This window comes from Vipera ursinii (genome assembly GCF_947247035.1).
Source record: "Vipera ursinii genome assembly, chromosome: 5".
In the NCBI taxonomy this organism is placed as follows: Eukaryota; Metazoa; Chordata; class Lepidosauria; order Squamata; family Viperidae; genus Vipera; species Vipera ursinii.
This window is the reverse complement of record NC_139518.1, coordinates 100,958,452-100,981,544: the sequence shown is the minus strand read 5'-3', so window position 1 is coordinate 100,981,544 and position 23,093 is coordinate 100,958,452. Positions and strand designations below refer to the sequence as shown.

The following is a 23,093-nucleotide window of genomic DNA, read 5'->3' as shown; positions in this document are numbered from 1 at the left end:
CTTTCCCAGGCTCATCTCTACTGCTCCACATTCCTTTGCTCCCCCTGGCATTTTATGGCAGGATGCCAGCAAAACGAAAAGCTGAAGGTGGCAGATCTGACATGATTCCAACAACATGGCTATGCTTTACCGCCATCTTCTGCTATGATGTTTGTTAGCTTGACTTGTTAACCAATACCGGTAGGAATTCTGGAAAGCCTCCCTTCCAACAACTAACCAGACCTGACCCTGCTTAGCTTCCCGCTCTAGGTACTGTCTTCTGCCAAATTAGGAGGGATCAATGCTTTCCTCATTAAAATTCTTTCCAAGGTGTTGCAACACAGCGTCTTCCATGGCTTTAATTAATATTAATTAATCTTAATCCATTAAAGTATTGGACCATTTAATCTGTCAGACCATGCATGGATGAGAATTTGTTTAAAAAGCAGAGTAACTGGTCCAAGGTCAGAAAAAAACAATTGATCGGAGAGAGAAAACATCCCCTATTTTTCAAGAAGGTTTATTCTAAGTAGATCAGTTCAGGAACAGGACCAGCATTACAGGAGACGCCTGTGTATTCTTGTATGCTTGGATTTAAGCTACCTCTATTAGATCACATTTATGTATGCGAGCTGTTACTGTGCAACATGTTATTTTGGCGCCTCATTGGTTTAAAAAAAATCTGCTTTATTTAGAATTGAGCCCTTCATTCAAATCTTCTCCCACAAGGACAGTTCTGGTATTATAAGATCTCATCTAGGAAATCAGTTAAAAATGAGATCTATCGTTTTTGCATGACTAGACAGATCCCAAGTTACTTTTGCAGCACCTATTAAGCTTATAGCCATTCTAAATCTTCCCAAAGAGTCATATGTAAGTCATTACAACCGGCACGCCTCTTCTAGCCGCATAACAAAAGCCCAGATAAAGAGTTTCTAAACCGCTTTTAATGGTTTTCATGGTGTGTTAACTTGAAAGTGAGAGCAGGGTTAATACCCTCGATTATGTTGCTTAGTCTGTGTCTCTTAACAACACTCCCCAGTCTTTTAACATTAAAAGAGAGTACATAATCTTGATAATTATATAAATTCTCCTGTGATGCTGAACAGGACTGGGGAAAAACATTTTGGGCTACTTAATATATTTTTCTGTTTATCTATTAGGCTTTTCCCCAGCCTTTTTGTCTTTAATGGTTTTTTTCCTCCTGAGTGTAAGGTACAGACCAGCTCCGTCCAAGTCCACTAGTTCTTCCAGGAGGAGCAGTGGAAATTAATGAGTGCTGGATTTTAATCCTGGATTGATTCAGAGCACCAAACCGCCCAGTGCTCCAGTTGATGATGGCAAAGAACATGGAAGTTCACGAACATAATTATCCACCAGACCCTCCTGGAAAAGGCATTAAAGCTTCCACTTTATGATAGTTCAGATACCGGAGAAGGCATACGTTAGCATGTAACTGTGAGCTACATGCATTGGCCTCCTAAGTGCCTTATGGAATGACGCACCATGACAAGTTTTAAGAAGGCTTTGTGTATAGCACAAGCCTCTCCTGGTCTAGAAATATATCAGAATCATGCAGGAAAGAGCTGAGTCCAGAACCTTTGTCTGTTAATTGGTGAAGATTGCAAGCCTGAGATCCTTCTGCCGAGGACATTATGCCAGGAAAGCTGGAAACATTTGATTTGGTGAAGCCTTATAAATTTCCAGGTATGGTCACAGATATTATGGGGATGGTTTAAATATGGCAGATTGAATCCGTGTCCGCCTCCAGTTGTGTGCCAAATTTCTTGTTTCAGTTATTCCATCTTGAAGCAATGTATGGTCAGAATTTCACCCAGAGAGTTTCTGAGATCAAGACGGAGTAAAGAATAAGACACATTTGAGCCAAATTGTAAACCAGACGCATTACTTGGCTAATCTGGGGTTCCAAAGGTTAGCTTGGAACGTAAACAAGGATAATACAGGTTTGAAACAAGCAAAGCAGAGTTTTGTGAAGCTGGAATAATGAAAGCAGGCTTCCGTTGCTGCATCTTTGTTCCAGCTCTTTGATGAATTGAGGATGGGATTTAATTGTCCACTTTCCAATCTCTGCAGTTGAGAAGGTCCAGTACTGAGTCAGGTTAATGTTTTGAATTGAGACAGATGCTGCTTACCTGGGATCTAGAGAGACCTGGAAGCTTCCTGCAGATCCTTTTCGGTGTGGTATTTTCGGTGTGGTATTTCTAGAGTTGCCACCACTGAGTTGATTCATCCTCTGACAGCTTCATGCATGATAACAGCATGTTCTTCTTTCTCCAGGCATCACCATTCCAGCACTTACATTTAGGGAAATTAGACAGATACTTCTATTCTGCACTTGGCTGAAAATTTTTTATTAAATGATGCTCGGGTTAATTACAAATTCATGCTTCAGTCCGGAAATTGTGCCAGATAGAATAAGAATGAGGGAATAGTAGTCAAGAATCAATACTGTGCGTTTCAGTGGCAGTAACCTAAGATATTTGGAAACTTATCCAAGGTCCAGAACTGCATACAATTGTCCTGCTTTAGGCACAAAAGCCAGCTGGGTGATTTAGGCCCAGTCCCTCCCTCTCTCTCTCTCAGCCCAACCCACCTTACAGTGTTGATGTTGTGGGGAAAACAGGAGGAGGAAGGCGCATTAGGTATGTGTGAAGCCCTTGAGTTATTTATAAAGTAATAAAGGTGGGATAAAAATTAAATATATCCCAGCAATTTGAAAATGACCTTGGTGCATGGGCTGCAGCCCCCTTCATCAGGGCCCTGGGGTGAATGGGTAGGAGGGCGCGTTCAAGGCAGTCGGTGCGCTTCTGCACCAGTCTGGAGGGGGGATGAAGAAACCCGCGGGCAGGAGGGCGTTGGTGCTTGCTGGGGGAAGGGGCTTGAGAAGGTCAGACCAGGATGCTTGACAGGCTGTTCCGTGCGGGAACCTCAAAGGTAACTAAGGAGGTGGAAATGGAGAGACGGGAGGGAAGGGCGCTGAGAAGCGTGTGAGCAGGGGGCCTGGTGCGTGATTCCAGGCTGGCTGGGACCAACAGGACAATTTGCCTCAAGTTGGTCTTACTTATCTCAGAAAGCGTCCCATTTGTCATGTCTGTCGAACAGTGATTGACTCAAAACATTTGGATAGAGTTTCCACAGTAAAGAGGTTTGTCCAGGGTTCAGATAAATATATCTTGACATTATGGTTTATTCTGGCCTTTTCTTCTGTTTAAAAACATAGCCTACCAAAAAATAATTATGTTTCACTGTTCCAGTGATGCTCCTTAAATTCAGTCATCTAAAATTCAGATTAAGACATCAAAATGTCATTCTCCAGTTAATGGCTGGGTGTATTTTATTTAAATAACATAATCAGTGGTTTAACACGGAATCTGGGACAAATAGATACTGAGGTGTCTCAGGGGAAACATCAGATTGATTTTTGAAATCTGCTGTCATGTGATCAAGAATAAATATTAAAATCATCTTTAGATTCATGGTATGAAAGACGTAGAACTTTAGGGAAACTTGATTACAAAATCCTGTTTAATGCTGATACGGTTTGTTACACAGCAGCCTTGTTTGGAGCAGACCTGCTTAAGAGACCGTATTCTCATGTCAAGGAATCTGGCAAAGATTTCTATCCTGTCTGTTGATGGTGAGTTTTGGCCATCATCCGCTGCAGCTTTTCATGATCCTTGTTGCTAGAAGGAAGATTTCATGGTTTTGTTGCATAAGAAAGACTTTGATTTTTACCCTAGAAACAGTGAGTAGAAGGCCTCCAAGATCCCTTCCAACCCTGTTATTCCATGTTCTAGATCAGGGTCTCCAAACTTGGCAATTTTTAAGACTTGCAGGCTTCAATCCCCACAGTTCCTCAGCCAGATATTCCCCATGTTGGCTGAGGTGTTCTGGGAGTTGAAGTCCGCAAGTCTTAAAGTTGCCAAGTTTGGAGACCCTTCTTCTAGATGGCCAACAACAACCTCACAATCTGCCCTCATACTAGCTCTCCCCCTAATCTGAGATAGGTCACCGGTTGTTTCTAGGGAGGCTGCTAGAGACATCTGCTCCTGCCATTTCTGTTGGATGCTCAACTGTTCAGCGAGAGTGCTTTCCCCTGTATGGCTTCATCCGTAACTCTATGGATAGACAGTGGGCCTCTTTCTCTGCAGTACGAGTTTGAAGCCCTGAGCAGGGACGCTTCCTCCTGGATCACAGCTACAAATATTTGGACATGAAAGGTCATCTTCCTTGATTTGTGCTGTCATCACACGGTCATTCGCCCATTGTTGTTGCTGTCAGCCAAACACATACGATTACTGATGATACAAGATCAGATGGTGACTCTAAAATGATCTGAGCCACAGTTGCAACTTTGGGTTGCATCTAGCGCAAATTCCCATGTTGCGGCTGCAGTTGCTGGAAAGCACCATTGCCACGATTAGCCGTGATGAACGTGCTTAATCCTCTTTGTCCATCCTGACATTGCCCGTGAAGGGGAAAACCTGCATTTTATTTCCATCATGTGTGAAAGGTCCTTGCTGTCACGTCCAGGGGTCTTTTCAGTACAAGTAACTGGAGGGTTTGCATGCGACCAGACTAAGATAATTCTGTAAAAGGGAACTGCCCGAAGCAGCTTCCAAATACGCTATTTCTTTATTATCTGGCAATTTATAATTAACCGCTGCTTTTTATTATTGTTGTTATTATTTCAGGAAGCTGCCTCTTTCGCTCGAGAGCAAGGCTTTGAGGTGAGTGAGCCTACATTACACGCTAAACAGATTCTAAAAGGGTGTTTTTTTTCTTGCTGATAATGAAGTTCTTTGGGACAGTGATTGATGTGCTATTATCCTCTCCAAGCTTCGCTGCGGTTGCCATAGAGACTTGGCAGTCGTCATGGTTTCTTTGTTCTGCCAGCTCAGTGTTATGACGCACTCTGCTAGGTCTGCACCCAACATCGCCTACAGATGTTATTTATTGAATTTTGAAAAGCCTCTTGGGAAGCCGAGCGGCTGGGCGCAGCTTCAAACTGCCTCTGCAGATATGGGACCTGCCAGCCGGTTCTGCTAAAAAGCCGCCTCATTAGCCGAATTGCACTCCGTCGAGGCCCTCCGCGAAAGGCAGGGCCGAGCCAGGCAGCCTTCGGAAACAGAAGAGGCCCTTTGGAACAGCCTGGACCGGGCTGAACACCGACGGTCCCAATGCAAGCGCCTTGCAGGGGCGTCGCATGTGGAATTGTTAACAGCTGATTAGCGGGTGCCCCGCAGCCCCCTTAGCGGAGTGGGCTCTCCTTTTGTTCACCTGCCCAGAGGCTGTTTTCCACCCAGGCCGGCCTCTTAACGCAGCGACGACGTCCAGAGAAGCTCCTTCTTTCCTTCAGCCCATCAGCTGCCTCCTTGTGGAAGGGTGTCCCTTGCCAGAGATGTGGGTGGGTGCTACATTCAAACAATCTGATCCAAGGAATTAGTGATTATAGGACGCAAAGGCGACCGCCCCAAACACAACCATTTAACAACTGATTTCCTTTAGCTCCTCATGGTCTGGTGTAGGTCCACAACACTCTTGTTTAGAATCACTTGCTTCGCTCCCTTCCAAAGGGGTGGTGCATCAAACCAGTGGGCAGCGAGGGCTCTGCACAGATCAGCGGCAGGGAGGGTGCTGGTCTCTGCCTTTCCTCTGCGCTCCCTCAAGAGCCTTGGTGGCGCAGTGGGCTAACGCCTCCTTAAGTAACACCAGCTGCCTGCAATTAGTGCAGGTTCGAGTCCCACCAGGCTCAAGGTTGACTCAGCCTTCCATCCTTCCCAGGTAGGTAAAATGAGGACCCAGATTGTTGGGGGCAATAAGCTGACTTTGTAATAATGCCACTTGGGGTGTGTGTGAAAGCCCTAATAATAAGCAGGCATATACATAGAATGAAGGCTACTGCTAAGCTTGTAAGCCACCCTGAGTCTTCGGAGAAGGGCGGGATATAAATGGAATTTTAAAAAAAAAGTACAAAGGAGAGAGGCGGGGAGGAACATCTGGCAAGTTTGCGAGTCCCCAATTTAGATTGCTTCAAGATAACACATAAAACAGGCTTCTCTGTCCTGTAAGTGTTTAAACTGTAGGCTTTGTCGCTTCACGCCTGTTCTGAATTGTGATGGACACTTTTATCAAACCAAGGCTGTGGGGAAAACTTTATTTTGTGCACTTGGATTTGCTATAACCTAGCTTAGCATCGACATAATTTAATCAAAGAAAACCATGGGTGGTTTATATTTTTATTTTTTCCCTCGAGTTAGGAATGTAGAACATGTCTCATTTAGATTCCCACAGAATGGCAAAATCATGCTAACCTTTCCATTAGCAGTTTTTAAAATAGTTTCTAACCTAATTTTTGCTTAACATCCTAAATCTGTCTTGTTTGGTTTTGATCCATCCATCCCTTAAAGGCTTCCTCATACCCAAGACCAGCTCACATCTTGGAAATCTGCTAAAGATGGCTAAGGGGACATCTTTGCCCCAGCAGTCTAGACATCAAGCTGTCCGTTTCTCACTGCTACCAGCCAGGTGACTTAAATGAAAAAATAACTGCCCAACAGTCTGTTTTTCTCCTCATCCCATTATTAGGTGATCGTCTGGATCATGGAGAAACTAAATTGTCCTAATCAAAGTAGCTGGTTAAGCTATGATTTCATTCTGACATCAGTACTCCACAGGTTCAAGTAAAAATAATCCTCCTGCAATCTGTTGAAAAGTTCATGATCTGTCTTTGAGGACTGACGCTGCTGCTTTCAAGAGACTTTCTCTTTTTTGTCCCTTTCCCTTTTGCTCTTCCAAGACGGAGGACATTGAAGAGATAGCCCGAAAGACTCAGGCGCTGAGAAAAGCAAATCCGAAAAGACAGCGGGTGGTGGTGTTTACCCAAGGGAAGGACGACACTGTCATGGCCACAGGTACGTGCTTTTTAAAAATATAAACTTAATTCTGATGTTTTAAGCTTTGCAATCCTTAGAAGGTGGTTTTAAGAATATGGCTGTCAGGTTTCCGCTATGTGGGCTTTTCAAGTGAGGCACTTCAGTTTTCCTCTCGTGCTTCCAAAGAGATTTAACAAATAAGAGTCAAATAAAGCAAAAACAAAAAAACCTGTTTAAGAGAATGTACTGAGTGAGTAATCGTGGTGAATTTGGTAAAAAGAACACGGCAGTAGGCAGAACCAGTTGTTTATAATAAGAACATCTTTGCGCACGTATTTCCCAGGGAGTGTGATAACACGAGAAGGACTGGGCTGCTTTTATTGGGTTTTTGTCTCTGAGCATCTGTTCGTTTGGATTCGTGTTTAGGAGAAGTATGGCTTTACTTTATACTCACCCAAGATATTATTTGGAAATATTCCATGATTGTATATACAATGACTATAAAAGTCACTTTTCCATTTGAATATAAATGTGTTTTACATTTTGATAGTGGAAAATGTTCAATTTTATCAATTTTGTTACATTAGCAACCACACTTCAGAGGTCTTACACGTAATTATTTATCTGGGGTAAGATCTAAACATAATTTTATACATTGATATGACTCTAAAATGTTAAAGATGCCTTTCCTAGTTCATCTGATGCCTATGAATTATGCACTGTGCTTGAAAAGGTTTAAATTATTTACTTTCATTTAGATTTTCTCTTGAGTTGTTTCTACTTGATTATCTGTATCAAAGCTCACCAAGTAACAGATGCTGTAAGGATTAAACTCATGTAAGTAGTAATGGAGAATACAAAATTTGATATACTGTGAAGTGGATTTCCAGCTGTTTTTTTTTTTAAAGCAGGAAATTCCACTTTTGGTTTTTCCCACTTGAGAACTTTTGGTCCTTAGAGAAAAAAGTGAAAAAGGAGCTTGTGTAGGAATGAAGTGATCTATGATACGCCATTTTAATCATTAAAATATGACTTTTCCTGCCGTTGAACACATTGTCTGCATTTCTTGATTTAAATAGGGTTTTTGCATGGGGAGGGGGGAAAGCTATCATGCATTTTTGTCTAAAGCAACATATTTAATTCAGTTCTCTACTGCCTCCTCCATGGCTTTGAACTTAAGCTAAAGTCTCTTTTGGAACAGATTGTCAAGCAGCAGGTCTGGAAACGTTTTGGAAAGAACTCTGCTAATATCAGGAGCCAGCATGAGTTTGAGACAGACTGTATCTTTCTTTCTTTCTTTCTTTCTTTCTTTCTTTCTTTCTTTCTTTCTTTCTTTCTTTCTTTCTTTCTTTCTTTCTTTCTTTCTTTCTTTCTTTCTTTCTTTCTTTCTCTAATTAAAGGCCAAACACATGCTTTCATTGTACTGTACCTTGACCTCAATAAAGCATTTGGCAAGGTCTCTCATGAGGTCAAGGATGGAAAGTGTTGGCTAGATCACAGGTCTGCAACCCGCGGCTCCGGAGCCACATGCGGCTCTTTCAGCCGTCCCCTGCGGCTCCCAGTCCTCTGCCATGTGCAATCCAAAAAAAAAAAAGGTGGGACTAAAAAAGTTCAACCAATCAATTCAAATATGCAGGGTAGGTGCATATCTCGCCTTGGCTCCACTCTTCAGTCAAACCCTGTTCTGCACATGCACGCAGGTACGTGCATGCGCACACAGTTTTTGCGGCTCCCAGTTTTTCCTTTTGTGAGGGAACCGGTTCCGAGTGGCTCTTTCACTGTTTCAGGTTGCTGACCCCTGGGCTAGATGCTCCTGTGAATTTGCAGTTGGTTGAACTTGTTTACCAAAATATGCCTATGAATGATTTTGTATCATTCTGGAGGGAAGGAGTTTATGAAGCCATATTTAGGAATGTTCGCAGAGGGCCTTGATGGAAAGAGGGATGGTCCATTAACAAAGCAACTGAAAGGAAAAACATAGCTTAATTCCGAATAATGGGAGAAGATTACAAAAATGGCTCAGGCAGAGGCGTCCATAATTCACATGGACCTACTTCTTGGTCTAGTCTGCCTCGTGTAAGATCTTTAGATGGCAAAATGTGGGCTGTACTATGGTGTAGAATTGGTTGAACAATCACACCCAGGGCCCATGGATCAAACGTGAAGGTGACGAGTGGCGTGTTGCTGGCTTTGGGGCTGTTCAATATATTTACCAATGACCCGGGTCAGAAAATAAGATTGTCAGATTTGCAGAGAACATGGGAGATGGGGATGGGGAGTAGCACCTTACAGGAAAATAGGAAGACGAGAAAGACCCAAACAGAGAAACAGGCGACGTTGTAGCCGTAACAAATTCAGGATCCTGCATTTGGATAGGAAAAATCAAAGGTGGAAGCGACCACAGTGAGCAGCAGTATATGACAACAGGACCTGTTGCAAAGGATCACACGCAAGGAGCAGCGTGTTGACATTGCAGAGGAAGCGCGTAGAGTCCTAGGCTGCATTGGCAAAAGCATGGAGCTCACGTTAAGAAAACGGGTTGTTTATCTTTATTCTCCGTTGGTCAGGCTACACCTAGAACGGGGAGCCAGTTCTGAGCTCTGCATTTTTGGAAGAATGTCGGTGAAGAGGTCTGGAAGGGAAATGTTACCAAGAAGAGGCAAATAAACTGTCAGAACACTACTACAGTTTCCAACAGTATTTTGGGCTTTGGTTTTTTTTTTCAAAGCTACAAAGAAGATTTGGAGACATTATAAGTATGTTTAGGGCGGAGGGGAGATGCCTATCATAGCGATCTTAACCATCTGAAGGCCTGTCAGATAGAACATGAGCCAGAATTTGTTCAGAGTTCTTCCAGGAGACAAGGCGAGAAAGAACTGGTTTAAATTATAAGGATTTAAATGATAAGCAGATTTCAGTTGGACATCAGAAAAAAATAATCCTAATGGTAAGACATGCTGAAAAAGGGGGCGAGGGTGACGGGTGAGGGGGGACGAATGGCCCTGGGCAGTGGCGGGTGCTCCTTGGCCGAAGGAGTTGAATAGGAGAAGTTGGATGGCCTCACAAGAACCCTGCAGTGGATTCCTGCACTTGGCAGCAGGCTGGACTGGTCATTTCCAGGGTCCCTATCCTTGAGTGTTAAATTCTGCCTTTCTGTGGAAAATCTTAAGATTGCAATGGTGGCAAATATCAGTAGCTCGGTGGAGGTTGAGGGCGAAGGTTCGTTCTCCGAGCTTGTAGGTTGGTTTCCGAACGTTGCTGATGTCGGCGTCCATCTTGTTTTAGGTCCCTTTTGTGGATCTTTTGATCAAGCGCGATCCATTCTGTGACCACTTTGGTCCACCTGCCCTCAGTTCTTCTTGCTGTGTGACCAGCCCGTTTCCATTTTTTTACTCTCTTGATGGCTTTCGTTTGTTCTCGGTCTTTCTATCTTGTCTTGAGATGCCGAGAATGTCCCTTTCCATGGCTCTTTGCACCATTCGTAACTTTTGTGTCGATTGCGAAGTTAGTGTCCATGTTTCACCGGCACACATTAGAGCAGGTAGCACACCCTGATCGAAAACTTTTCCCTTCAGGCATAGAGGGAGGTTGTTCTTGAAAATTACGCTTAGCTTGCCGGTTGCCTGCCAACCACATTTAACACGCCATTCAATTTCCTTTATTGTATCACCTTCCATTGAGATCCATTGGCCGAGGTTTATGTAGTGGTCTACTACGTCTAGTTCTGCTCTTCATAACATGCCCAGAGTGACAAAATAGATTCGGTCAAATCAAGTGAAGGAACTTGTAGAAGAAGAATCCTTTTCATACTCTTCTTAACCTACTGGGGTCCCAGCCACCCACCTACCAACTGATTAAAGAGTTCCAGAAGAACCTGGTCATACCGGGGGAGACAGTGCTCTCCTCCAAAATATGACGGCGTGGGCAGAGTAGGGGAATAGGACTTAAGGTGTAGGATTAACTCTGAAAAAAAACAGTTTCCAGTTCACGCTCATCCATGGAAACTCAAAGAGTGATTTCATCCTTTTACTATGTGATCCTGCCCATCCCACCTCAAACTTTATTTCTTATGTCTTGGGCTGCTGGGAATTGTAGTTCGCCAGCTTCTAGGGATGCAGATCTTAACAGCCAGGTTGCTTTTTGGTTTCCAAAGAGACCCTGTTGTACTTGTGTTAGAAGTTTTGCACTGGCCGCCAGTTTGTTTCTGGGTAAGATGCCAGCAGCTGTTAACTATAAACTCCAATACAGCTTTAGGTCTATGGAGGCTCTCGGCCGTCCAGGTCGTAGTTATCCCAAAGGTGCTTTTTTTTTCAGGAGGCGACTGGACTTTCTTGTTTTTCTTTGAAGATGTTTCGCTTCCCATCCCAGAAGCTTCTTCAGCTCTGGCTGGAGCCCAGTTGCCTCGTGAAAAAGCACCTTTGGGACTCAGTGTAGCTTTGCTCCAGGCCTTTAAGAAATTGTTCCTCCCAAAACCCACTTCTGCTCATTGAAATTGTCCGACACGTTTGGCAGCAGCTGCTATAAGCAACTTACGGCAACAGTCAAAAATTCTATTTAGTTGACAGATTAAAATCTATTTATCAGATCAACTCCGACCTTTATTACAGAGAGCACAAGAATAAAATGCATTAACCTGTAATTAGTAGTAGCTAAACTTTTTTTAAAAAGAGATAAAAAGCAATAAAATTATAATAATTTTAATTATAATTGTCATACAGATAACATTGGCAACTGCAAAAAAAATCTGTTTAAAAATTTATGTTTTAAAATAATTTCAGTAGTTGATTTTAATACTTTTTAATTATTTTTGGTTTTGATTTTAAGTTTAATGGTCAGTTACCAAAAGACTCTGAAATTGTTGGAGTAATTTTAATAAACCCTCAAGATTTAAACACATACCTCAGGGGTCTGGCTGAGAAATTCTGGGAGTTGAAGTCCACAAGTCATAAAAGGGCCAAGTTTGGAGACCCCTGACATAGCTGGATGTTAAAATTATGCCTAGCATCATCTGAGCATGCTTTTCAATGGCTTCTATGCTATTTTGCTTTCATTCACGGTGAAGCTCCTAACCTAACTATCAAATCTTAGAGGTTTTTGTGTGATAAGGAAATTATTTGAGGACTGGTTGCACTTTTGATTCCATGTGTAAATTAAATTAAGGGATGCGCTGATTTATATGCTTAGTAAATTCAAGATAGGAGAGCTACCGCCACAAGGTCAGTCACATAAGCAAACATAAATGTTAAGTGACTTTGAGTCCAGGAAAGCTGTTCAGTACATAAGCTTAGCTGAATCTCCGTGCTGTATTATTATTCATGGTAGCCAAATAAATGTCAATAATAAAAGAGAATTAAAGATTTTCATTTCCCAGCGGTAATTCTTCTAAGACTGCTTGATCTTTCATTTCATTTATAATTCATTTCTGTATCAGGATACAGCTATTCACCAGGCAGTGTATGACATGAAGTCGTTTAATAATGATTAAGAATGTAAAAATGTATGGCCCATGGGTAGTTGTCAGAAGACATACCGGAGCATTATTGCCTTTGCCATGTTCTTATAGATCCTTCCACTCTTGAATATCAAACATCCTTCTCTTCACACACCACTAATTATAAAATATTTAATGAAAAAAGAGATGCATGCATGTGTCTTAATTTGCCGTGTGGTGCAATGACTAAAGCCTCTCACGCAAACTCCCTGGCCTGGGTTGGGAGGAATGCTTGGCTTCTGAAGGACAACAGCACAACCCATAAACGGGGATTCTTCCAGGAACCGAGTCACACGTCAGGGGAACAGAAACTGCCAAGGGGCTACGTAGACACCAGAACCAGGAGGTCTTCCTGGAGTTGATGACCAGGACGGTTTCTGAGATGCTAAGTGAGAAAAGGGGAGCCAAATCCCGTCCGAGAAGAGGCAGACAGAGTACTGCTTCAAACTTTCCTGCAGTGGTGCAGGAGAAGCACCAAGTAGTACTGCCTTTAGCGGTCAAGAGAACATATACGTCCTGAACGTGGAGGCTGGAAGGGCTGTTAAGTTTAATCATCATTATTCTTTATTGGCCAAGTGTGGTTGGACACACAAGGAATTTGTCTCTGGTGCATAAGCTCTCAGTGTACATACAAGCAATAAGTGATAAATGCATTCATCATAAGTCATAAAATACAACACATTCATCAGAAATCACTTAGTGATAGTCATAGGATACTAGCTAAGCAAACAACATGCATCACACTGGGATATAAATAAAACAATATAAAACGTAAGCAACAAAGTTACAGTCATAAGGAGCTGAGGAGATAGGTAATAGGAAAGATGGGGAGAATAGTAGTAATAGAACTTTACTAAGTAGTTTGACAGCGTTGTGGGAATTGGTTGTCTAGCAGAGTGATGGCCGGGGGGGGGGGGAAATACCGTCCTTGTGTCTAGTTGTTTTGGCGTGCAATGCCCCATAGCATCGTCTTGAGGGAAGAAGCTGAAACGGTTTATGACCAGGATGTGAGGGGTGTGTAGATATTTTCACAGCCGTCTTTCTGCCTCCCGCCGCATACAGCTCCTCATGAAAGGCAGGCGGGTAGCAGTTGCGTTCTTCTGCAGTTGGTTGAAGTCTGTGTCTGCCTTGGTTGGTTGCAGTTACAGAGCGTTAAAGAAGAGACCCAGCGGAGTCCAGGGCAGGTGGAACAGGAGAAGAGGAGGTCGGGAGAACAGGAGAGAAGTGGACGAAGAAGAGGGAAGGCCGTGTCAGACGGTGCAAGCAAACCATGGTTGATCAAGCCAGATCAGTCTAGACTACTTCTCAGGTTCTTAAGCCTCGTTAGCCATGGCACACACACTTTCCTGGGCATCTCTGCAGGGCTCAGAGGAGTTAAAATAGCCACCACTGCACAGTGGAAGTTCTGACGTGTTTTGTGTTACATGTGTGATGGGGTGGAGCTTTCATAATTAAGTGATCACAGCCACCATCTTGTCTTTTGACACACACACACACACACACACACACACACACACACACACCCTTACACCCTTTTCCTGGACATTCTTGCCCTTTTTCATAATATTTTGTGAATAAAAGAGGGGGGGTCAATGCCCCAAAGAGCAGAGAAGGAGCAAGGCCAACATTATGTGCTATTAACCCTTTGTGGTTCCCTCTGGCCTGTTTCATAATCTTACCCGATCCTATTAAAGATAAGAATTCGGGGACAATTTGGGAGGGGTCTCAAAGCTTTTAAAGGCACTTGCAAACTTCTGGCAGTCTTGGCTGTTTCTGAATATAGACTTTGTGTCAAGCCACTAAATTGATTTCTTCATCTATTTCTTCCACACAAATGTTTAATAAGATTTGAAAAATAATTTAATAGTCTGAGGTATTCTGCAATATTGCTTGGCCGTCAGATGCGTGATTATTATGCTCTGGCCGTGATTAAACAGACCGCCCACGCTATGGAGGCTTAGTGTAAAATAATTGTGTCATTTCAAATTATTGTCTCACACATACATTCGTAAAGATAGTTATTTACTGCGTCGGATTTAATCCACGGGAATCAGTGGTCATCCTATTAAACAAAGTGTCTCTTCGCTGAAGTCCTCATGAATTTAAAGAAAAATCAGTTAGCATTTATTATGACAGATTTAGCATGTTCATTTGTGATAGCAAACTGACAAGAGCCTTCTGGCTCCTAAAAAGTACAATATGTATTGGGCATAAGATGTCATGAACAAATCATTTTGGGCTCAGTTGTCGTAAGCTGAGGACCGCCTGTATGGGAAGACTGCTGTCATGTCACCCCTAGTCCTTCTTGTCATTAAATTAGTCAGGCCCCAGTCCCTGCGACCGTCCCCTAACTGGAACCCATCGCATAAGGCTAATGGCTGGGTTAAAAACGATGGCCAGGCTTTCCTGAAGACTGGTAGTCCTCAACTTAACAACCCACCACTTAGCGACTATTTAAAGCTACGATGAAACCACCCCAAAGTACTCACAGCCCAGTTCAAAAGTTCTGATGGCCCCAGGGGTGGGGGGTGGGGGCGAGGTCATGTGAACTCCTCTGGAGAGGTATCAGTGGATGGTTCTGCACTTACATCCCTTTGCAATGCCCTGTGGTCACATGACTGGGACTTAGGACGTTTTGTAAACCCCCCATAGAGAACAGTTGGTTTGTTTGACAACTCCAGCACTCGCTTAATGGCTACGGATTCAAGTAGCGATCGCAGTGATTCACTTAACAACCACTGCAAAAAAGGTCATAAAATTGACTCAGTCGTTAGATGACCTGCTTTACAACCGTCATGGCTTTCAATTATAATGGGCAGGCTCCACCATAGTCATAAGCTGAGGTCTCCCTGTGGGCTCCTTCAAGCCCAATGGGGCTTCCTTTGGGAATACCCCCAAGTTGACCATGTTCCATTAGACCAAAACTGGAACCAGCTTGTTTCGTTTTGAATTTGGAACACTCAAAACTGCCGTTTCATGGCCGAAACGTCTCTTTTAGAGTTGCTTTGTATAAAGGAGCACATGGAGAAGGGGTGCTCTGAAAGTCACATTTTACTCCAGCTGTGGTTTCATGTCAAACTGAGCTCCCCACGTGTGCACATTTTGCTTCGAACTCAGAATCCTCAAAGGACCTCTATTTTCTGTGTCTCCATTCACACGCTGGCGTGGAATCAGACTGCCTCTACTCCAGTCCCAGAGACTTTGGGTGGAGAGCAAGAAAACAGCCGTGTCTGTTGAGCTGAAACAGATGTTAGACTTCTTTGCATTCATTTTATCTGAAACTGGACTCCAGCCCGTGATTTGTAAACTGGCAGTTATTTGATTTAAGAGCCAGCGCGAATTGTTTGTGGGAAAGCACATTCTATACCCCATGCCAGCACTTGCCTGCTCAGTCCTCACAGGTCCAAAGAAAAATAATGGATGTTAGAAACTATTCTCAGAAGAGGTAGCAGAATTCAATACGTATCAATAAAAGCAAAAATGCAATAAATTAATTATTCCACTACCTGCACAAATGTGACAGGACTATATAGTATTTGTGTGTTGTTGTCCTTTGCAATGGAGGAAGAATTCTGCAGGCAATCAGTTATCAAACAATGGCAAATGTAAAAGCTGTGCAAAATTGTGAGCACCCAACCCAGCTTGTGGTAGTCCCCTCTCTTTATTATCATATCAATTGAGTAACTCATCCCAGACAAAGTGAGGTTATGGGAAGCCACCTAGAGCATCGTGCACCATTACTCATCAGGGCTGCCTACACGAACATCTGCAGCACTGAACTTACTAGCCAAGGGTGTAGCGGAAGAGGGATAAACCGCTTTCTTAATCACGTGTAAGAAAAGAATAGTATCCTAATGCACGTATTGTTTCTCAAGAGGAAGTCCATCAATAATTGTATAATTATGGTGTATTAGATTTGAGTATCTATTATAGACGATTGATTTTTGTTTGTATCTCCATCTGTGGGCACTTCAGTAGTCTGTGAATCATTCAGCTCACTTCTTCTTAATGCCTTTGTGAAGGCAAGTGGGACGTTTGCTCGTAGTCAATGACAATGACTTTTTTTTACAGTGTTAACTGAGGATTTTAATAAGCTCTGAATATGTCAAGATCCTAACAATTATATTTGAGGCGTTTGCTAACACAAGATAGGAGCTATATTTAAAGTTTAAAAACTTGAAAGTAAAATGTGCCCTAAATGAAGAATCCCTGTGCTTATTTGTGAATATATTATGTACCTCTTGCTGCATATTTGGAGATGCAAATTATGTGAGGGAAAGAGAGTAGCTAAGTTACCTTATTATTGAGGACCAGCAACATGGTGCCCATGAGAAGCTTTAATGCCACTAGATGGCACTTACTGACCTTCAGATTTAAAGGGGGGAAAATGGCTGAATCTTTCAGCCATGCCTCACAAGAATTTTGTGTTCTCATGTCAAACTTCAGGTAATTCTTTAAACCCTGTTGCAACCTACGTGGTTTCCAGCTTCTGGGCTGGACATTCCTTACAGGACAAGTTTGGGCTTCTACTTGGTAAACTCAGCTCAGTGGGCATCTACTTTGTTACATACAGACATAGCCTCTCACTTCTTCCCTATGCCCTGTCTTGCATTCCTATCTCTCCTCTTTAGAGTCACATTTATTATATCTTTTATACCGTCTGTGTCTACGGCCCCCAACATTTTTGGCACCAGAATTTGTGGAAGACCATTTTTCCACAGACCGGGGGTGGAGGAGCACACAGCTCCCTCGCACACGCAGTTTACGGTAGGGTTCGCACTCCTATGAGGATCTCATGCCTGATAATCTGGGCGGGAGCTGAGGCGGTGATGCCAGTGCTGGGAAGTGGCTGCAAATACCAGACAAAGCTTTGCTCGCTCGCCCAGCGGTGCCCACCTCCAGCTGTGCGGCCCAGTTCCTGGCAGCCCACAGGCCGGGCTGGGGACCCCTGTTCTAGGCCCACCTGCATGTACTTTTTCACTTGGGATATTTTCACGTTGTTTTCTAATGTCTGTCCTGGGTCCCCTTACGCTGATCAATGGCTGAAATTTTAATTTTTAATTTAATTTTATTTTATTGAATTTATATACCGCCCTTTCCCGAAGGACTCAGGGCGGTTTATAGAGATGGATTTGATTTAATTTGATTCACGTGATTTTCACCCTAGTTGGGTTGGTTTCTGGTTGGTTGGTTGATTAAATTGATAGCCATGAAAGCCTGTGAGAGGGTCCCCTTCCAAAGACAAATTGCTGGCTGTGTTCTTTTCTGTTAGATAAAACCAAGTTGGCTGACAAAAAATGAAACGCTGCACTTCACCATTCAAAATACAGAATAACTCTCAGCACTGAGATAAAATGTCCATTGAAAGCAAGATGAAGCAGCAGTTAAATACTGAGGATAGGTGAAATACATTTTTGGTGCACACAATTAAAAGGAAATTGAGCACAAGTCTAGGAAATGTTCACAATGAGGGCATTCCAAAATTCAGTTCCCAGTAATAAAAGATCCTCTGCCTTATTAATCAGCGACAAAAGGAGAATATTGTAACACTGGGCATATTTTACCAGGTGAAAATGGTGTGAGGGGCTGGATTGCCCAGGGCTTCTGAAGCAAATTGCTGAATAAAAAGTTAGCAGTGGCATTCAACTGGGAGCAGAGGCTTCTGTTCTGGGCAACGAGCTTCAGGCAGCAACCTGTGAAGTAGCAAATGTAAGGTCTTGGCAGAGTCACACAAATTTCCTTTAGCTTGGAAATATGCAGAACAATATAGAGGTGTTGTTCAGGTAGAAGGCAGTCTGTAGCCCCATCCTAGCTTTTAAGTTCTGACCTCTTCTCCCTAAAGATACCAATTTCTCCCAAATTCCGCTTTTTCCAGGTTGTGACCTCAGCAGTCGTGGGAGCTGGGTAATCTGGCAATCTCTTTGGGTAGTTTTTTGTCCCACTGAATTTTATTTTTCTTGGCACGAATGGGGGTTTAGGACTGTACAGCTCTGCAGTCTCATTTAGTTCCAAGATCAGAGAATTAGCTTGGAGAGTGGTCAGTTTGTAGCTGAGGTTAATAGATTAACAGGGAGCAGTTTGCAAATCACTAGAATGTTTCATTGGGCAAAATAAGGAATAAGAGGAGGTTAACAAGAAGCCACAAGTGGAACAAATGGTCTTGTCATTCTCCAGTTCAGTTGCAAAGCTAAAAGTGAAATTATTCTCATCCAGAGAAAGAAATATATCTCCAAATGTTTTAAGATAGAATTCTTGCTCCTCTTAAAAAATGAAGTTCTGGGCAGAGAATCTGATCGTATAATGGGAAACATCACATCAGGCCAACTGCTGCGGCAGAATGATTCAATTAGAGTTAATTGTTTTTTAATTAATAAATGCAAAAGTAAAAATGCTTTAAAGTGGGCCTCGCGTTCTAATTTATCCTGGGGCCTAAGCAGGTCACAAGGTCGTTTTATTTCAAGCCCCTGGTTCAGCGGTGATTTTAGCAGAGGCGGCTTCCCAGGCTGATTGCTCTCCAAAGCGTTCCCCGTCCTCTGGCCCCTCTTAGGGATTATCTTATCTCCTGCGCCATTCCTATCATTTCTTTGCCCCTGTTAGACTGAGTACCTGTCAGGTATAACCCATTTCATGTGCCTGCCATTTCACGCCTGAGACTCTCCCCTCTGAAGGTGGCCTTTCTGACGGCAGCGTATCTCGGTGAATCGTAGCGTCCCGTTGAGCCATCCGCTTTGCTAAGAGACGAATTTCCTCACTGACTTCCCTTCTAAACCTCCGTGGAATAACAGCTTCACCCAACCACCTAGTGTGACCCGGCACTTCTGTCTCCATGTGTGCCGTGGCTTGCTCAGCTTTTGGACAGAGTCCTGTTTTCTTGGTTGAGACTTTTGTTCAGTAGACAAGATGTGATTCACACAACCATCTGTCCTTTCAGTAGAATCCGTTATTTTTGGAGCCAGCTTAGTGGCTTCTGGTACATTGTCTAGACTAGGACTCTTCCAACTTGGCCCTTTTGTGACTTGTGGACTTCAACTGGCTGAGGAATTCTGGGAGTTGAAGTCCACCAGTCATAAAAGGGCCAAGTTTGAAGACCCCTGGTCTACATGGTGGGTGTGCAAAATATCAGTGTAAGTCACGTTAAGTCAGCTGCGAAGCAGTTGTAAGAGGAAGAGTATGGTTACGTTGGTTTCAATTCCTTCCCCCTCTCTGAATGCACACAGGAGATGGAGGTCTACTTGCACGCGTGAACCATTTTTATTAGGGGTTGTTTTTCCCAAAATTAAATAATTTGCCATTTTCAGTCTGAAAAACATCCTAGGGCTGCGGCAAAGGGCTTTCCAGAATGTTCCTCTCTTTCCTTTTTGTCCTTTAACTGCCTGAAATATTTTATTTTGGGGATTTAAAACAAAGCATAAGCCCAGGAAAGCTTTCAAAGAAAAGTAATTAAAAATGACAAGTTGTGGCATAAACCTGACAGTGTTCAGGAAATATGCAGGATGGATATTTTTTCATTCATGCCTTCTAGCATGTTTGTTATTGTGTTCATAATGAGACGTTCTTTATAGCTAGAGTTCTTTTTTTTCCCCTTACTGTAAATGACAGTGGGCGTCTAAGCCTCGCTCTGTATTTTTATGAATATTTTTATCCCCACGTCATGCTTTTAAAGGTTTGGTATGCAAACATACGATTCAGAAGCTTTGGGTAGAAAACGCCTGTCACAACTGCGATTATAATAACTAACATCCTAATGAGTTGTGCTCCATATGTGGAAAATAATCTATAAACTAAACTGTTACATAATTTATATTAAAATGTGCATGCAATTATTTTGAAACGGGGTAAATCCTATACATTCCAATTACAGTGGCAATTAAGTGAAATTATGTGGATACTAATTAGATGATCCTAAAGGATCATAGACTTGTGTACTTAATTATCAGAGGAACAATCAACAACTCATTTAGGATGAATAAATTTATTTCATTTGGAGAGGCTGATACTGCTGTAGTTTATCCTGCCATCATGTTTCTGAGGTAATTCCGTTGAGGGCGGTGTGATCTATCCTGTATTTTCATGAGTATAGTTAGGAACAGAATGTAACCTTTGGAGATTAGCATAAATTTCAAATCTCATTGTGCCTCAGAAAGATATTTTAAAAACCCATTATTCTTAATAAACCCCATTTAAGAAGACAGCAGTGTAAGAAGCAGCCAAAACTAGAAACCCTTGAAGAATGTAAGTAAAGGCCGTAGTTTCTAAAGTCTATGGGGAGCAATTGGTGAAGCCTGTTATTTATTTATTTATTTATTCTTTCATTCATTCCTAAAGAGCCTTGGTGGAGCAGTGGGCTGATGCCTCCTTAAAGTAACCCCAGCTGCCTGCAATTAGTGCAGGTTCGAGTCCCACCAGGCTCAAGGTTGACTCAGCCTCCCATCCTTCCCAGGTAGGTAAAATGAGGACCCAGATTGTTGGGGGCAATTAAGCTGACTTTGTAATAATGCCGCTTGGGGAGGGGGGCGAAAGCCCTAATAAGCAGGCATATACATAGAACGAAGGCTACTGCTAAGCTTGTAAGCCGCCCTGAGTCTTCGGAGAAGGGCGGGATATAAATGGAATTAAAATAAATAAAAATAAAATATACATAGAACGAAGGCTACTGCTAAGCTTGTAAGCCGCCCTGAGTCTTCGGAGAAGGGCGGGATATAAATGGAATTAAAATAAATAAAAATAAAATATACATAGAATGAAGGCTACTGCTAAGCTTGTAAGCCGCCCTGAGTCTTCGGAGAAGGGCGGGATATAAATGGAATTAAAATAAATAAAAATAAAATATACATAGAATGAAGGCTACTGCTAAGCTTGTAAGCCGCCCTGAGTCTTCGGAGAAGGGCGGGATATAAATGGAATTAAAAATAAAAAATAAAATAAGCAGGCATATACATAGAATGAAGGCTACTGCTAAGCTTGTAAGCCGCCCTGAGTCTTCGGAGAAGGGCGGGATATAAATGGCATTAAAAAATAAAAAATAAAATAAGCAGGCATATACATAGAATGAAGGCTACTGCTAAGCTTGTAAGCCGCCCTGAGTCTTCGGAGAAGGGCGGGATATAAATGGAATTAAAATAAATAAAAATAAAATATACATAGAATGAAGGCTACTGCTAAGCTTGTAAGCCGCCCTGAGTCTTCGGAGAAGGGCGGGATATAAATGGAATTAAAATAAATAAAAATAAAATATACATAGAATGAAGGCTACTGCTAAGCTTGTAAGCCGCCCTGAGTCTTCGGAGAAGGGCGGGATATAAATGGAATTAAAAATAAAAAATAAAATAAGCAGGCATATACATAGAATGAAGGCTACTGCTAAGCTTGTAAGCCGCCCTGAGTCTTCGGAGAAGGGTGGGATATAAATGGCATTAAAAAATAAAATAAAAATAAAAATAAAAAATTATAAATACAGAATTAAGGAGTGCAACCATTACAGGTTCACTGAGCATAAGTCTCACTCACAGTCTGAGTTTATGTTGGATTTTATCCTAAATGAGTAATCGTGTTGAATGCACAGAACGGTTTTATCCTTGGGGACTTTAAAGGACTTTTGAGAGTACAGCTAGTCCGTGACTTATGACCATGACTGAGCCCAAAATTTCCAGTGCTAAGCTGGATAGTTGTTAAAGTGAGCTTTGGCCCACTGTGTGACTTTAGTTGCCACAGTTGTTAAGCAAATCGCTGCAATTGTTCAGTTAGTAACATGATTGTTAAGTGAATCTGGCTCCCCCATTGACTTTGCTTGTCAGAAGGTCACAAAAGGGGATCACGGGACCCCCAGGACACTCCTACCGTCATAAATTTGAGTCAGCTGTTAACCGTCTGAATTTTGATCAAGGATTACCTGTATGTTCTGGCTGCCATGGGTGGATGCGTGACCTGTCATAAGCCTGTCGGGTGGTCCTCCTGTTGCTGCGATACAATCGGTGTCCATTATCCTTCACCATGCATTTGGATATTTTTGGGTGACACCACCCACAGCCAATTTGCCAGGGGAAGGCCTCCATGTTTTTGGACAAGAACATGAGAAGTGTACCAAATCGGATTTCGTTTCATTTAATAGAATAGCAGAGTTGGAAGGGACCTTGGAGGACTTCTACTCCAATCCCCTACTCAAGCAGGAGAACCTATACAATTTGAGACAAATTGTGTAGCTCTTTTCTGACCGAGTGGATCCGGAGACTTCATTATGTTGATCAGCTGCATAATAAAACTTTTACACCAATTAGGCTACTACCGCACAGTGTTCTTGGGAAGGTGCCTTGTGTTTCCAGTACTACGTACTTTGTGTAAGTTTTCCAAGTGAATTAATTACTGGAGACCGAACAGCTCTCTGGAAGTAGCTGGTCCTGATCTTGAGAAATTGGTATGGAAGACGTACACCTTCCTGCCTCTTATAACTTGGGAGTCCATTCCACCTTTGGGGAAAATCCTCAGGATCTGAAAGGAAACCGTTTCAAAGCTGAAACTGATCTTGATAAGATTCATAGACTGAATGAACAAAATGAACGAGGATTTGATCCCAGTCAGATTGTCGTGCCAAACAGGACCACCAGGTTTGGAGGCAAAGGGAGGATTTAAATCTAATGCATGCAGTGTGTACTTTCTCCGTCTCCTTTTGGCCAGGTAAGGCCCCTGGCCAGGCTCGTCTACTTAAGACAGCGGACAGAAATTCACAAAAG

At 42.6% G+C, this 23,093-nt stretch overlaps 1 protein-coding gene across 3 annotated transcripts in view; it reads left to right on the top strand.

The window, feature by feature from the left end:
- The window catches only part of ADK (adenosine kinase), a 146,457-nt gene that overhangs the window by 106,829 nt on the left and 16,535 nt on the right, over positions 1-23,093 (top strand). For all 3 annotated transcript variants that reach the window (XM_083364252.1, XM_083364251.1, XM_083364253.1), the window contains exons 8-9: positions 4,695-4,730; positions 6,800-6,914. In XM_083364252.1, the coding sequence (XP_083220378.1) occupies positions 4,695-4,730; positions 6,800-6,914 (151 nt within the window). The remainder of the gene's footprint in view (positions 1-4,694; positions 4,731-6,799; positions 6,915-23,093) is intronic.